At 37.2% G+C, this 16,667-nt stretch overlaps 3 protein-coding genes across 5 annotated transcripts; all 3 read left to right on the plus strand.

Annotated features, from left to right (window-relative positions):
* The first annotated feature begins 7,065 nt into the window (after nt 1–7,065).
* Nucleotides 7,066–9,275, plus strand: LOC116257044 (probable protein phosphatase 2C 77). The gene is made up of 5 exons (XM_031633648.2): nt 7,066–7,626; nt 7,965–8,135; nt 8,227–8,400; nt 8,488–8,667; nt 8,777–9,275. The coding sequence occupies exons 1-5, from the start codon at nt 7,159–7,161 to the stop codon at nt 8,918–8,920; spliced, it is 1,137 nt and encodes a 378-aa protein (XP_031489508.1). The 5' UTR covers nt 7,066–7,158; the 3' UTR covers nt 8,921–9,275.
* An 899-nt stretch (nt 9,276–10,174) lies between these two features.
* On the plus strand, nt 10,175–13,055 carry LOC116258196 (uncharacterized). Of its 2 annotated transcripts, none has more exons than XM_031635354.2 (2): nt 10,175–10,922; nt 12,662–13,055. In XM_031635354.2, the coding sequence occupies exons 1-2, from the start codon at nt 10,239–10,241 to the stop codon at nt 12,791–12,793; spliced, it is 816 nt and encodes a 271-aa protein (XP_031491214.1). In that variant the 5' UTR covers nt 10,175–10,238; the 3' UTR covers nt 12,794–13,055. The 2 variants fall into 2 exon arrangements, with proteins under 2 accessions (XP_031491214.1, XP_031491212.1); XM_031635352.2 differs by having other exon boundaries at nt 10,176–10,922; nt 12,659–13,055.
* Nucleotides 13,056–14,442: 1,387 nt separating this feature from the next.
* Nucleotides 14,443–15,667, plus strand: LOC116257486 (MYB-like transcription factor ETC3). 2 transcript variants are annotated; one of them, XM_031634284.2, is made up of 3 exons: nt 14,443–14,651; nt 15,001–15,115; nt 15,405–15,667. In XM_031634284.2, the coding sequence occupies exons 1-3, from the start codon at nt 14,615–14,617 to the stop codon at nt 15,556–15,558; spliced, it is 306 nt and encodes a 101-aa protein (XP_031490144.1). In that variant the 5' UTR covers nt 14,443–14,614; the 3' UTR covers nt 15,559–15,667. The 2 variants fall into 2 exon arrangements, with proteins under 2 accessions (XP_031490144.1, XP_031490143.1); XM_031634283.2 differs by having other exon boundaries at nt 14,446–14,651; nt 14,998–15,115.
* The last annotated feature ends 1,000 nt before the right edge of the window (nt 15,668–16,667 follow it).

Below are 16,667 nucleotides of genomic sequence, written 5' to 3' on the forward strand. Positions count from 1 at the left end.
ATTTAATGAAACTCGATTCCACTTGATTAATTTTTATATTTTTTATCTAATATCAATATATTTCTATTATTAAAAATGCATTTTATATTTAAAAAAATTATTTTAATGGGGCTAAGCCCGGCTCAGGTTTTGAGTGTGAAGTCAGACTGAGGTGTGGCAATACGAAATGGATGACCTTTGTAACCTCCTAAAACAGCTCATTCGCAAAGTTGATATAGGGTTTGACAAACTTATTCAACAAATAGACTTAGGATTCACAAAATAAATAAAGATATACAATAAATAAAAGAACAGAACACCAAAATTTATAAAGAAGTATCAAAGAAACATGAAGACGACGAAGAACCTAAGATTTGTGGTATAAACCTTACACTTATATATATACCTTTAGTCACTATCCTCAGTTTTTCCGTATGATTACGGTAGTGATTGAAGGGATATGACAATTAGTAGTTCTTTGGCTCTTTTCTATTGGGGGTGTTACTTCACATGGTTCAGGCAATCTTGAGCATTCTTGTGTTCCAGATAATTTTGCATGAATATATTATATTCTTTCAAAAACTACGCTCTGGTTTTTGGTATTTCTGCGGGTTCTACAAGAGTTTCCAACCACTTGTAGATTTATTCTTGTGTACCTCCTTCTTTTGTTTTTTGAGATTAGGAGTAAATAATTTGATGTCCCTTGATTCATAGTGCCATGTTGTCTGATTGTTATGTTGGTGAAGTAATTCCTAAAAGAACTCTTTTTCGAAAAGAAAGTTATTATTTCTGGGAGAAGTAATTTAGCTTGAACTTGTGGCTCGATTTCCACTATTTCTTTTGTTAATCTTAGTTTTACACAATGGATTGGGGGTAGTACTTTTTTCAGTAATATTTTTGCTTGTGTCGAATAGAAGCGGACATGTATAAGGACTGCTTTAGTTACTTCTAAATACCTTATTAATGCTCCACATACTTCTGGGATTAGTTCTAATTCTTTTTCTATGCTAGTGTATATAGCATGCAGGAGGCCATAGCTATAAGCAATTTTTACTAAATTAGGACTGGTTTCTGGGTAGGCTATGAGTTTGTTAATTCCAGGCATACTTATAGTAGTGTAGCCTTTATTTTTGGATTGTCCTATTTCTTGTGGGTTTCTATTTAGATAATCAGTTACTTGTTTTAGGTTTTTTATGTAGGTGTTTATGATCAATCTTTGACTTTCTTTTTTTTTTCTTTTTCTGCTGTTTCGACGTTTGGGTAGGTTTGAATTTGAGTTCAGGTTTCGAAAAACCGTTGTTGAGGTTTTGATTTTTAACCTGCCTAGGTGTTTTAGACACTTCTATGGGTTTTATGATTGTTGGAGTCTCCTTTTTTTTTTTCCTTAGTTTCGGGTTTGTTTAAACTTTCTATTGGAGTTTTAATTTTTGTAGTTCTTGGATTTGGGTTTTTAATTGTTCAATATCAGCTTTTAAATTAAGCACTTCAATCTTTAACATATGCAAGATAGGGAGAATAGTTATGAGTCGTTCATCTTGTGATAATACGTCTGCACAGGATTTCAACAATTTCATTTTAAATTCAAACAATTGTATTTCGTTGACTAGCCTTCGGATTTCTTTCTTTACTATGGAATTTTCTAGTTTTACATTGAGCCAATGTTTTACATGTGTATTGTCCATTCTTACGATGAATTTAAAGAAAACAACATAAATTTCAAAATGTAAGAGTGCATATTATAATGCTAGTAGTTCCTTGCGATTTATTTTCCATTTGCTTTCATTTTCTTTAAAGCTTCCTGAATGATATCTACACAAATATTTGTGTGGGATATCTTTGTATTTGTATTTTAAGACTGACCCGTAGCTTTTATCAAAAGCATCTGATTCTATTATCCAAACAAACTCCTTATTTTCATTTGAAAATTCTAATTTGGGTAGATTGTACAAACATGTTGGATCTTTTGGATGTACTCTTTATCTGTTTCATCTCAGTGGTATTCTTTATCCTTTTTTAGTTTGGCTTGTAATGATTTGTGTTCCGCTAGATTAAGGATATATTCTCTGACTTGATTTACTAGGCCTAAAAATGACTCTAGTTTTACCTTGGTGTCTAAATCGTTAAACATTGTAATTTTTTGTACTATATGACTTTATATTTTAATACCTGCTTTGTCTATTTATATGCCTTAAAATTCAATTTGTTTTTTTGCAGATTATGACTTTATTTTTACTAAGTGCCTGCTTCCTTAGCATATGTGATAAATTCTCATAACAAATTATAATGATCATTCTCTGTGTGGCTAAATAATAATATATCATCTATATAAATAATACAAGTTCTTAATCCTTTAAATCTTTGGTCCATAAAGGTCTGAAATCTTCGTGGTGCATTCTTATATCTGAATGGTAATACATTCCATTCATAAAATCTTTTTGGTACCATAAATGTTGTTAATTGTTTGCTTTCTTCATTTAATTTTATTTGATAAAATATGCTTTTGCAATCAAATTTACTAAAATATTGGTATCCAGATATTTGTTTGAGTTTTAGTATCTTATTTGGTATGGGGTGGTTATATGTTTTTGTTTTCACATTAAATTTCTATAATCTATGACCATTCTTGTTTTACCTCTATTTTGTTCACTATGTTTATTCACTATAAATGTTGTTGGACTGCTGTGTTTTGATTTCAATTTTCTTATGTATCATTCCTTTATTAGTTTGTGTATATTTTTATCAAATTTAATCAAATTATTTGGTATATATTTGAGCAGCGGTTGCATTATTATATTGTTTTCATCGATTAATTCTATTTTTACTAAGGTTTTATGTTTGTCCAAGAATTGTAAAGGTTTTTCATAATAGAGTGTTTCCAATTTTCTTTCTATATTTTCTAATTCATTAATTCCATATACATGAATGGTAATTTCATTCATTCTTTTCCTGACAATTTTCTGGACCTTCTGACTTGTTCCTTTTATCCTTGGTATTTATTGTTGTTCACTATTATTTTCTATTAATGTGTTTATTTTCTCTTTACACAGTGTGGTAATAATTAGGTATTTTCCAGTTATTTGTATATGTAGGTAGTTATTTAAAAAAGGTCTACCTAATATTATGTGTTTACCTTCTAGTTCAAAGGCATAGATTCTGTTAATCTTAATTTAATGAGCTTCTGTCAAATTTGTATGACTATATTTTTTGCTTTTTATCTTATGGTATCCTTGGCTCTATTGAATCCTTTAACTTCAATTGGGTTCTGTAATTGTTCACAACATTTCTCTGGTTACATATATTTATCTGTGCTCTAGTATCTATATAGGGTGTGTAATATCTGCTATTATAACCTTTTATTATAACTTTAACTAGTATATAAATGAACTTGTCCTTGTATATATTCATACTAGTTTATTCATCATTGTCAGTTTGGGGTGCACTGTCTTGATAATACTCATGGTTAATTTGAAATTGATTTATTTCTTCTTTAAATTCAACAAGCCTTTGTACGTTTCTTAAGTACCATGTTTCTATGACTCTTTGTTATAGTTCTTCTACTTTCACACACACACACACACACACACATATATATATATATATATATATTCTAAAATCATGTTGTAGTTTTTCTTTTATTAGTTTTTTATATTTTATTTTACATTGTTTGACAAACTCTATAGTGTTTGTCCTGGTGATCATTTACCCAAACATTCTATTTTCTGTATTCATGATATATTTGTCATAGTTTGAGTAATCCGAGTATTCTGTGGATTGGTATCCATATTTCATTATTTCAGTGTTCATTTCCCATCTTCCTGCTACCAAATTTATTAGTTTGTTTATGAACTGGTTAATTAGTATACATATTTTAAAATTGGTTTTGAGTGTCAAGCTGGACCGATGCCCAGGCCTCGGAGAAAAAGAGGAAATGGGACAGACATGACTTTGACATTTTCAGGCCCATTCTACTCGTATATTAAAAGGGTATCTGGTACAGCCCTGACTCGAACTCTCCAGCCCCAACTCTAAATTATCAGCTGGGTCATGACGAGCTTGAGTTTGGACCACTCGCCTAAATAATTTATTCAGAATATTATTTTATTTAAAAATATATGTTTTTTATAATTAATTATATATATATATTATATTATATTTATTTATAGTATATTATAATCAAATCGAGCCAACCTTAGCATGTACGCTGTGGGCGGGCCCCAATGCCCAACTCTTAATATGGGCCAATACAGTTTTTTCCAAAGCAATTTTTAAGACCCATACGATGCGATGATGTGCTTAGCCTGTACACGTAATTTTTGAAGTATTGGAAAGAAGTTAACCATCGAAATGGATCCACCCAAATATCTAGCACTCGTCTAAAAAGTTAGCTATCTTTGGTTGTGGTAAAGGGGCTAAGGGCTAAAGTTGTTGCATCTCATAAATGAAAAATATTGATGAAGTTGCGGACAGACCATGCTGGGCCATGTGGGAAGTATGGGATGTTCATGCAGCCAACATCGGCATTACTCAAGAAGCAAGCGGTGGGGTCCAATTAGATGCTAAGTTAAGCAGAAGGCAATGTACTTAAGATGTATGGCGTAGTGGTGCAAGAAATAAGCACATCAATTAAATATACTCGGAAATCCATTCGAAAGATGCAATCTTATTGATAAGTTTCTCACACTAGCGTGAGGTTACGTATAGGAGCGCAGATGGGTTAGGGCTAATTTCTTGGTTGATGCATAGGCTGAGTCCATAGCCGTGAACGTATGTTGGCACAAGTTGAGCAAGTAAAAGTCTGTCATCGAGTAAGGTGAAGGTCGGCCATCTTGCTTAATAGCATGTAGTTGGAAACTATCTTCGATTAGCAACTTTTTCTCAAAGAAAGTTTTTTTTCCACCAAGATTTCATATGAAGGTAGATGGGCGATTGGAGGAATGACAGTGTTCTACGAAACCTTAAAGCCACAATTTGCTACTGGCCTACTATGAGACAAATTTTAAGCGATGATTGGTTGAGTGCCTAACACTCATTGTTTAGTCCACAATCCAAAAGAATGAACAATGCTTATTCTACCTTCGATGTTGAGCTAGGCAGGCTGAGGGTGGGTTTGTGACAACCTTCAACATTGTGTGGGCCGAAAATGACTTAAAAAGTCAGCCCGTGACATGTGAAGTAATTACACAACCAATTATTGATGAAAAATGAAATCCTAAATAAAAAATTATGCTTTTAAAAAGTCCAAACGAAGGACAAATTTCTATGGTTTCTAAGTTCCATGTGTAAAAAAGCAAGGAAAACATACAACTTAATAGACAAGGCAGCCCAACAAGTAAACCTTGGGAAGCATGTAACATGGATTTTAACAGTGGTTTTTTAACATGTAACATGGATTTCAAATCTGCGTTACACATATCCTTAGTTTGTTTAAACTGAAGATCTTGGGAAGCACATCGTTTTATACCACCTCGAATCTAAGATCGAAAGCTATTAAACACAACCCTAATGATAAATATGAAAGAAAGCGTTATTTTAAATCCATGGATTTTAGATTTGGGGACCTAGATTATAATAAAAGGAATCAAACACACTCATAGATTTTCAACGATAGTGTTTGATATAAACAATGTCGTCTTCTTAGTTATAAAGAACCGCACTGTATTGTTAGTTCTAAAAGACATGATATAATTCTAGATGTTATTCTTAAATTCAACCATAAAACATTAAATATACTTGCGCCATGTTTATAGAAACAACAAGGTGTTTTTTTCAATTCAGTTTTTTAAATACATGTAAACTAAAAAAATAATGTTTTCCTTGCGGAACGCTCTTAAAAAGATTTTAACATATTTAATTGTACTTGATTAATGTGTGAAAGACGTGATAGAGGAGCCGTCTTGCCTCCCTTCATGGAAGCACACACGTACGTACGAAAGATCATGTCCCGACGAGGGAAGACAACGCACGCCCCGCGTTCATTTCCAAGGTGCACCGCACAGAGACGCAAACGAGGGACGCGTGGACTTTTCTGTCCCTTTCGCTCATGGTTTGGCCTTCTGTTCCTCGTGACCAAACATCCACCCTCATAGAGCAAATAGAGCTGCACTCGAGCTGTCCTGAGTGTTCTAACTTGACCCGTGACCAGTCCCAGACAGGCACAACCCCCACCCCACGCTCACGGCATAGAAGTCAAAAGAACGTCGACTACACCGCCGGCCGGCCTTCCTCTCAGACCAAGTCGTCAGAAATCAGACGACCTTCCACTGTCCATTTCGAACTTTTGGATGCCGAGGCTTCTAGATTCGGCGGTCCGCTTCGTCATTATTATGGATTGTTTCACGACCTTGAATTTTGACTCTAAATTCTAGAAATAAAATTTTATATTTGTATTTGATAGTTTAGAATTTTGATTGCAGAAATTAAAAGCGACGTGTTTGATAAAACAAAAATTAAGATTTTGAATTAAAACCTTCAGTGACATGGTTGGTGTCTTAGATGAAAATTTTTTAAAAAATTTTAAAATCATAAGTAGAATCATTGAAAATGACGTGTTTAATAAAACAAAAATTAAAATATAATTTTGCTCAAAGTTCTAGAACTCCAATTCTAAAATTTTAATTCAAGAATGACTACTCAAAATTCATATAATTTCTCGTGAAAACGAGAATTTTAATTTTTAAATCCTACAATTACTCGTGGAAACTAGAATTGTAATTTTTAAATTCTACAATTCTGGTCTCATTGTTGTAGTAAAAGAAGAAGTAAGAAGCTTACGAGAAAGAAAGAAAGAAAGAAGAAGAAAAGAGAAGGGAGAAGAAGAGAGTCAAATCAATGTGACCCCACGTCATAACAATGTGTCTATCTCTTAGGTGGCATTTGCGGTGGAAGCATCCTAGAGAGAGAAAGAAGGGAGAGAACGCGCTTTCTCCCGATCTCTTCGCTCCTAAGCCATTACGTCTCCTCACATTCTGGTTTCCTTTCACACCTACTAATGAAGATAACCGTCTCTTTGACCATAGCGCTCTCTCTCTCTCTAGTCTCTACTCGTTTTCTCTCCTTTCTTCACTCTGTTTCCATATCTATATATACCTCTATGATGCAATCGGGAACTATGAAGATCTCCCTCTCTCTCTTTCTGTATTCTTCTGTTGGCAGGAGACTCGGATCTGAAACTCGTCGAAGATGTTAGATTTAGCGGAGCTTTCATGGGTTATCTCCTTCGTCTCGAGGCTTCTCAGCACCGTCAGGATGGTCAGGAAAACCGTGGCTCTGTCTCTTCTTAAACCCTCTGCTTCTCTTCTCGGCCTCTCTCCCTCTCCGGCGACAGCAACCGGTACTCCATCGGTGGTATCCCCTCTTGAAAGAAAGGCTGCGTTCCCCTCGAGGCCGCCGCCGGCTGGTGGCGTCGATGCAGGCCCCACGCCCTCCGGGACGACGGCCAAGAGGAAGCGGCCGGCCATGTTGGTCATCCCGGCCTCCCGGCCGGAGTCGGTGATCTCCGAGGAGTTCGGCGGCTGCCCGGAGGATGATCGGGAGACGGTGGCGCTGGCCGAGGGGTCTGGTTACCATGTGGCTAGCAAGAGAGGGAGGAAACACGTAATGGAGGACGGACATGCAGTCATCACCAACATCTCCGAAGATCCCAAACAGGTAAATTACTGCATTCTATAAAGCTACCATCAATCATCTTCACCAGGGACGATCATCTCAAAATAATTATTCTACATTTCAGAGAAGAAGAATTCGACACTTTCCCTTCTTGTTCTAGATTCTTTTTTCTTCTAAAATGCCGAAAAACACCATTCTTTTGACATTAAAAACTAGTCTTTTTAACTGAAACTGTAATGAAAACTTGAAAGAAAAGAAAGATCAGGATTATACACTCATTATACATTGTACAAGCTGCATACTAATTTTTATTTGTTAGTTATATGCATTATGGAAACTTGATGGAGAAATGACTTGTTAGTTTTTTGGCTTGGCATTAGGCATTCTTTGGAGTATTTGATGGGCACGGCGGGCGCTTCGCTGTTGATTTTGTAACAGACAAACTTGGCAAAAACATTGTTTCAGCCACCCAAGAACTACAAAGATCAGAAGACATTGAGGAAGCAATTACATCCAGTTATGTTGACACTGATAAGGAGTTCTTAAGCCAGGTAACTAGCTGCTACTTAACAAAGCTCTCTCTCTCACTATATCTATACATATAATCCTTTTTCTAATCACATACATGGACTTCTGAAATAGGGGGTGAAGAGTGGAGCTTGTGTAGCAACCGTGCTGGTGAAAGATGGTACTCTATACGCAGCAAATACAGGAGACTGCAGAGTTGTTCTAAGCAGAAATGGAGTTGCAGTTCCGTTAACAAGAGATCATCGTCTTGATCAACGAGAGGATGAGCGCGACCGGATCAATCAATTGGTAAGGAAATTATAATGATCATAACTCTTTTGTTAAGTAAAAGCCATTAATATGATTCTTCATCTAATTCTTTTTCATCACGTATAGGGAGGTTATGTGGATCGCATCAATGGAGTTTGGAGGGTACAAGGCTCATTGGCAGTTTCCAGAGCCATCGGGGATCTGCACTTGAAGGAATGGGTGATATCGGAACCAGAAGTCGGCAAACTCGAGCTTTCATCAGATTGCCAGTTCTTAGTCATGGCTTCCGATGGTTTGTGGGACAAGGTAATTAGTCGCACTTAATCACATTAAAATCTCTTTCAAGAAGCTTTACATGTAAGTTTCCTTGCTTTTAATTCTCGATTAAAAGAAATTAATGCTTTGGTTTTGACAGGTTGCTAACCAGGAGGCAGTTGAAGTGATCTTGAAGAACAAAAACAGAATTGAATCTTGCAAAAAGCTTGTAGATCTTTCGTTCAGCAGAGGCAACAAGGATGATATCACTGTCATGGTCGTAGACCTTGAGAAGTTCATATAAACTATATATACATGAAGGTGACAGTTAAAAATCCAGAAAATTCAGATCTCAAGGACAAAATATCGATCGAGATTGAACACCCAGTGGAAAACAAGAACATGCAAGACATTGGATCGAAAGATGGCGGCGAAGCGCTGATTCAACTGGATTTTGGAAACTCCGCTGATGATTGTTGGCCCAATTTTGAACCACAAGAAAGGCCAATCAATAGCAAATTTTGTAAAATGTTGCGTAGTTGCAGGGCTTAGAAATTTTTCCTGTATTTTAATGACAATTCTTTTATTCTTTGGGAAAATATACTGTAAATAAAATATAATTAATGACATGGGAGTTTCATTAGATAACTGCATTGTTTAATTGAAAGTGTGTATTATTAACCTTTCAACTGGTTTATAGAGGAAGAAGAAGAAGAAGCAAAATCACCCGTGCTAAATTCTCTTACAATGCTTATAATTCCCACATGTCATAACGCTAGTTGCTAATAAATTTGAAAAATTGTTGCACTTTTAAGTTAGATTAATGTTGAATTCTAAGTGCACAATTTTGGGTGAATTAATGAGAAGTCTATATTTGTAAAACTACCATTTTCTAATATTCTCTCACATCTATGTATGCATTACTCGTGCTGACACTTAGTTTGGTGTTTGTTTGCATCTTTATGTGCTACATACAGAGTGTCTTAATGTACATTTGACACATTAAATCCAACCCAAACACAGAGTACATTTGAAAATAAACTTTTATGGGATAGAATTTTCAAAATTTTAGTTTTGGCCCTTACAAAAAAATGAAAAAAAAGACGTAATTGTCCCAGGTAAAAAATAACAAAATCACAATCAAATAGTGTTCTTAACTCTCCATAAAACAAAGGTGGCTTGATCATTTTACTGTGGGTAATCATGGTAAAGAACAAAGGTGGCTTGATCATTTTACTGTGGGTAATCATGGTAAAACTTTTCTGGGTTAAGAAGGATGAGGCTTTTGGAAAATAGGTTCCTCAGTCATCTCATATTTGTTTAATTTTTTTTTGTAATTTAGCAATACTATAAGCCCTACTTTGATAGATTTTTTGAAGAATTCTTTGGACATAAAAGAACAAAACACTGAGACCGGACTACCGGAGGAACTTTCGAAAGTATTTTTCAGAAGAAAAAGGACAAACAATGGGAATCGGAGGTAGGATATTTATTTGCAAATATCATTTTCTATTTTCTGCTATACAATTTTTTCTTATTTCGCCACATTATCTAAGCATGCCTTTTGCTCGTTGTATTTCCACCCACTGTACACTCTGTAGTCTGAAGCCACCGCCAGCGCCATGGAGGATCGCCCGGAAGACTCTTTCCATGACTGGGAGATCCTCCCAGATCATGAATTCGGTTCTTCCCGTCGTATCAAAGAACCCAAAAATCACGAAAACGCGGGATTTGTCGGCGGCAATTCCGGCGGTATTGGTATGATGGAAGTGAAACCCCAGTACTCCAGTTCCGATCCCGCAGCAGATCTCGTGGGGCCCCAGAAGGCGTCCGCAGAAGACGCTTTCGCGGTTGCTCCGGAGTCGGAAGGTCTCAACTTGGTCGATCCTTGTTTGGAGTCTTGCGGCGGACAGATGGCCGTGGAGACGGAGTGTCTGGAGGAAGGGATAGAGGAGAAATGCTCGGACCCCGGCGATTTTTTAGCCGAGAGCGATGTCTCCGAGCCGGAAAAGTTGGAAGGAGAAATGGGTACTCATTGCTGTGAGGAGGGGCAGGAGGTTGGAGGCGGTCCCGATTCTGGAGGGATCGGAGAAGGTGAATTCCCGGTTGCTGAAGAAGGGAGCAAGGAGAGGGCTTGGTGGATGTTCCCTTTCCAATTCGCGAAAGTGTTTGTGTCGAGGCTGAGCCCGTTTTGGTCTCTTTCCGTTGGCGTCGTGGCTATGGGGTTTCTTATGCTCGGAAGAAGATGGTACAAGGCTAAGCGCGTGATCAAGAGTTCCCCTATCACAATCTGCGTGGAAGATAAGGTAATGATGGTTTGTTCTTCAGTTGACAAATTTCAATCTCAAGGCGTTCCGTTATCTGTCGATCGGTTCTGGTGGACTTGAGATTGGTAGGTTTTGTTTTTTTAATTCATTGGGAAGCGTCATGATTTTTAATCATTTGCACGATCCGTTGTGTTTATGTTCTTGGTTGATAGAAGAAGAAAAATATTGACGCTTATTTTCTTTATGGTGTGGAATTCATTTGAATTACTATCCATCTTCTATACTTTATCGTTGCTCCACTCTTGGTCTTTCTATACTAAGAGTTTAACTGGCAATTCAGTTGTGAACACGAAGCGGAGGGGGATAAGATTAAAATGATTTTGTTGGTATGACAAGAATGAATAGTGAACCCAACTGTTGTGTTGCGCTGTTTTTTTCGCTGTCCATCTGAGGATGCTTTTGAGCATTGCTTCATTGTTTCGCTATTATTTCAAATTCAATTATTTGCTTACATGTTAAAATTGACAACCCAATTGGTAATGCCACTAAATTCTGTATCTGAAGTAAATCTGGTATTCTCCAGTGTTGTTATTTCTAAAAGTATCCAAAGCTTACTTTTGAAGCTCGAAATCTGATACTTATTACATGAACCAGGAAGGTGTTTTTTATGCAAGAACTGTGCTTCCTTTGAAAAACTAGGCGTTTTTTTTGTGAAACCTCCCTGTTCATAGGACTCTCATGAAAATCCTTAATGAACTTGCATTTAAGTTAAAAATTTTCTTCTCCATTGTTTCCTTTTGATTTTCTAAGTGCTTCCATTATCCTTTGCTACTTGCCTTCCTTTGTGTGCCAGAAGGGCTTCAAACTTCCGTCAGGGTATCTACTAAGCATTTAGTTCTACTACCTTCCTGCTTGAGGCCGTACTTGTGTCCATTTCCTACTCTGTCAACTAATTCTTTTGGAGAAAGCTTATGATTTGTCTAATTTAACATCTGGTTTCTTATCTCTTCCCTCGAGTTTCTATATCACCTCCTCTTGTTATTTGTTAACATGTTGGTGAAGGGACTGGGTAACTGAGTAGTTATAGTGCAGACTTTCACCTGCCCAATGGATGAGGTTCAATAATTAATCCATAAAGAATTTGATGGACAGTAACGGGCTTGGTTTTTTATGGAAAAGTAATGGAGAAAAGGTGTTTCAGCTTTACTAATGAATCTCATTTACAATTGGATTTAGAAGCACTTGCTGCACACATCCGGCAAGTTATGGTTGCAGAGTACAACTAGTGAATAGATAGCTTTGAGAACCCCTCAGTTGAATAGCTGCTGCACAACGCTTTGTGATCTTGGGAAGGAACTGTGAATGACTATCTTACAGAACTCGAAAGGTTGAAGATGGACCTGGTTATTAAGTTAACCATATCAGCGTACTTTTGCAAACAGGGATATCTCCCTTGCCCTTATATCGGTTTTCATGTCAGTGTCTTCGCATATAGTGTCAAATGTCAACTATATCTGATGAATATCAGATTTCTTGATATACTTTTGATCTTATTTCTGTTGAACTTTCTTGTTTTCACAACGGTCGCTGACTGAACACAACCGCGATCTGATATCTCCAAGGTTTATGGCGTCTTAACCTCATGATTTCTTTTGAACGCATGCAATCAGCTTTTGATTTTTTGAACCACATTTCCTCAGTCCGCCGGTCATTTTTACTTTTGAGTTGCAACTTATTTTCATCTGGTGATTCGAGCGACTTATTTAACTGTGCAGCAGAGGGCTTCTCAGTTCATGACACAAGCAGCAAGACTCAATGAAGCCTTTTCTGTGGTAAGGTGTGTACCAGTGATCAGATCATCGGTGCTGTCAACAGGTGCTTCTTCTTGGCCAGCTATTGCGTTGAAATGAGGTATTCCTACAATCGGCAACTTCTTCGGGGCTCATGTCCCATGGTGAAGTTTGTTTCCCTCACCAGATTATAGCTGCTACTTGCTGGTGCTTTTAGTACCTGGGTGGAAAGAACGTGGTCTATCAGAAAATTGAAACTGTATGACGTGTATATCTATATATGTATAGAGAGATTCTCGTGTACTCTGCCTGTCTAGACAATCTATATTTTGTATCTAGTCTGCTTGAATATGTATCTGATGAGGTTGTTGAACCTTCTCTCTCTCTTTCTCTGTATATCGATGAGTTCTGCAAGCCTCAATGATGGGGGCTATAGCCTATAGTTGGTGAAGTGATGATGAAAATAGGAAGTCCTTGGCGGTAAAGGTGATACTAGTAATATTATTCTTCTGGTTGCTGAAAGTTTTTTAGCCTACCACCAAAATCTGAAACTAAACCATTCCAAGTTTTTCGAGTCTTTTTAGGGAAAAAAAAAAAACCCTTCGCTCCCAACTTCGATTTCATCTTAAATCAAGTTTACGACGTTAACAAGTGGACTTCTCAAAAATCTCTTGAAAATACGCAGACAAACCTGGTATCGTGAAAATTCTAATAATCTTAGACCTGATGAACACTTTTTTTTTTTAACTTTCATACTTTTCATCGTATCAGTGTATAGGGTATATACAGGCCAGTATTTTCTCAAGGGCCCTAGAGAAAATTCGGAAAATTTGAAGATTAATAATTTTTGCTCTCGGTGATTCTTTTGTCTGAAAGGGATCGATGGATACGCTTTAGATTTCAAAATGTAGTTGCTGGAAATTAGTATATAGCCAACCGGTTGAACAACAGTCATAGCTCAATTCTCATTACTTAGAAGGACCTAATTAACGTATATAAAACAAGAAAATTAGTTGTCAAGTTATGAACATTGTAACAAATTCAAGATATTTTTGGCACATATCTAAATCATAATCTTCACGTAGCTATTACAAGTTCTGATCGACAGACTTAATCCTTGGAAGCGAGATACGGGTCAGATCTACCTTTTACTTAATTTGATTGATCGGATTCTATGTAACCATAGTTGGACTTGGGCCCCATTTTTAAATCAGATTCAGATTGGACTATCATATTAAACTCAGATTCATGTTCTGTTATAAAATTGCATACCAAATACTAATTTGATTAGTAATTAAATCCAAATTCTTCCACCAAACTTTTCTTTAATCAAATATATCCAATTCATTTACCTTCTTGGTCTAAATTACATGCCAGAATTCTCGGCCCATAAAGGGTCTGCGATAAGTTGAAACACGTGTTATCAATACGCAACTGGTCAAGTATATGCACTTACTTGACATTGATTCAGATCTGTATCGATTGCTATGTGAATAAAAAGCATCAATAAACTTGATTTTTATAGTTTTCTAATTAAAATTATTTTTTTAGTTAAAAATATGAATGATCTTGTATGCACTTCAACTCTAATCTGGAAAGTAGAAACGATGTTGAATCTGTACCGATCAAACGGGGTCGCCAACGTGTAGTGCTCTGTGCCTCGTGGAAAGCCAGAGCACAGAGCCAAGAGTAGCGTCAAATTAATGAAAGGCAACGTGGACGAGGCACCACGTGTGTGGTAGCAGACAATGCAGATGGACCCGTCCTCCACGTTCATCCCCTGTGCCTTATCCTCCTCCCATTAAAAACTCAGGAAATCGCTGCTCGCTAGGCAACGGAGAGGAAAGGGCAGAAAACACGGGCTCCACTGTTTTTCTGCATCACGACTGGTCACCCGCTGTAGATTGAAGAGTGATCATCACCAACACTTCGGTATTGGAAATGGAAGGTCCCCACAACCAAATTAGTGCTAATGATGGTAAGAAGCAGAATCAGAAACCAGAATTTGTTATAATTGCAGCTTTCTGTGTTCTGTTTCGTGTGGTTTTCTCTTTTGTTCTATCTAGATTAGGAGTTCATGGGCACTTCGTAAAACGAGAAAAAAAAACTACATTCATTTCCTTGTTTATGGGCACTTTGTGAAACAAGAACAGGAAGCTAGATTGATTTTCGTGCTGAATTGTGCCGTTTTGGATGACAAGATGTTTTTGAAGTGATCGGTACCGTTTTAAAATAACACCAAGTTTATTGTAAGTGCTGTATCGGCAGATTCATTTTCATACATTTCCTTGGATATGAATAGACATAATACTTTGCTTATGTAGCAGGAGATGTGAAAGAAACCGAGAATTCTGAAGACCTGGGCAAGAAGAACTGTTGGCATGATATGTCCCCTGAGGAAGAGGATCTCATTCATAGGCTGCACCGTCTACTTGGTGACAGGTAAGCACACACACAGAGGAATTGAAATTCGGAAAGAACTATAGATACCAAACTGGTTTTTCTTGAAAGGAAGGGTGAGAAACCGCCAGAAATGTGAAAGAAAGAAAAAGGAGGGGAGGGAAGTTGTCAGTAATCTGAATGAAAGAGGTCTTTTGGTTGTTATCTAGAGTAGAACTGAAATACTGAACTTTTCTGTTATTTGTTATCGAGCCTTCTTCTATCTTCTAGTTAATTGTCTGTATTTCCGGCTTTCAGGAGTTGTCAAACTTAAGTTCCGAATGCTTTGCAGGTGGGCACTGATCTCAGGGAGACTTCCAAATAGGCAAGCGGAAGAGATTGAGAGGTACTGGAAAATGAGAGAGCGAAGACAACAGGGAAACACCAAGGTCTTCAAGCCTGTTTGCGTCAGGGTGAAGCCACCATTAAACTTTGGTTTCCGTTAGAATGACTGGATGTAAAAGACAGCATCTTCGTCTGCCCTCTCAATTATTACGGGAAAACTTCCTTTGATTGGGACGTGATCTCTATCCAACAAAGATATTATTGCTATCACCATGTGTGTGCGCGTGTGCAGAGATATCGCGAATGCCAGAATAATTTATCTACGGGCCCCTCAAAATTTATCTAGGGGCCACCATTGTTCTGATCAAAATTTCAGGGGTTGAAGAGACTCTTTTGAAAAAATCATCTATAAAATGGCGTTTTCTCTGAACTTCAGGCCCTACTGTCCCTATTATAATGTTAGCCTACATGCAGGTTCATTGTCATCAGTTGTTGGAATCGAGTCACCGTCTGAGGTCCATCTCTACTAGGACAATGAACAAACTGGGGTCCAATCAGACTTATTAAAACCCTGATAGGTTCTGTTATAACGTGGTCATGCAATTATGCAGTGCTGTACAGTGAAAGTAGGTTACATCATTATCCACATTCGAGCTCCAATTTCTGAGCTTTATGTTCACCTTCTTTTTTTTTTTTCGTTGCGGAAGTTGATCTTAGTTATACTTAGCATCATATTATACTAACCTTAGCTACTGAATTTCCTTTTTCCCGTCTTGAAGGTCTTACATATGCAAACCCTTAGCGCCCATATCCGGATTCACCAAGTTGTTCAGGCTAGGTTGTAAAGGATCGGTCGGATAAAGTTCAGGTGGTGCAATGCCTAGTGAAATGATAAAATGCTTGGGCTACGAAGTTATTCTAGGTGTTCAACAGCAAGCTGTTCCCCATGAGCAGGCTAGATTGGTCCAAACCGATTAATCCAACTTCCAGTTTGATTTGGCAATGTTTGATTAGTTGGACGCGGCACGGCGGCAGTAGCTGCATCTGATCTGAAATGGAATCCATCTACTCGTTACAACATAATATTAAGTTGTCAAAACAAAAAAAAAATATAAACCGTCACACTTAATCCAGCCTACAAAATCATATGTGCTGCTTACCAATCTCAGGTCGCTAGGCCAGTTCTTCCATGCCCTTTTCCGCCCCAACCTTGAGAAAAAAACCACGCATACAAACGCATTCAGATATTAGCTTCCTTTACTCTGGTTTC

The sequence above is a fragment of the Nymphaea colorata genome, chromosome 7 (genome assembly GCF_008831285.2).
Source record: "Nymphaea colorata isolate Beijing-Zhang1983 chromosome 7, ASM883128v2, whole genome shotgun sequence".
Taxonomy (NCBI): Eukaryota; Viridiplantae; Streptophyta; class Magnoliopsida; order Nymphaeales; family Nymphaeaceae; genus Nymphaea; species Nymphaea colorata.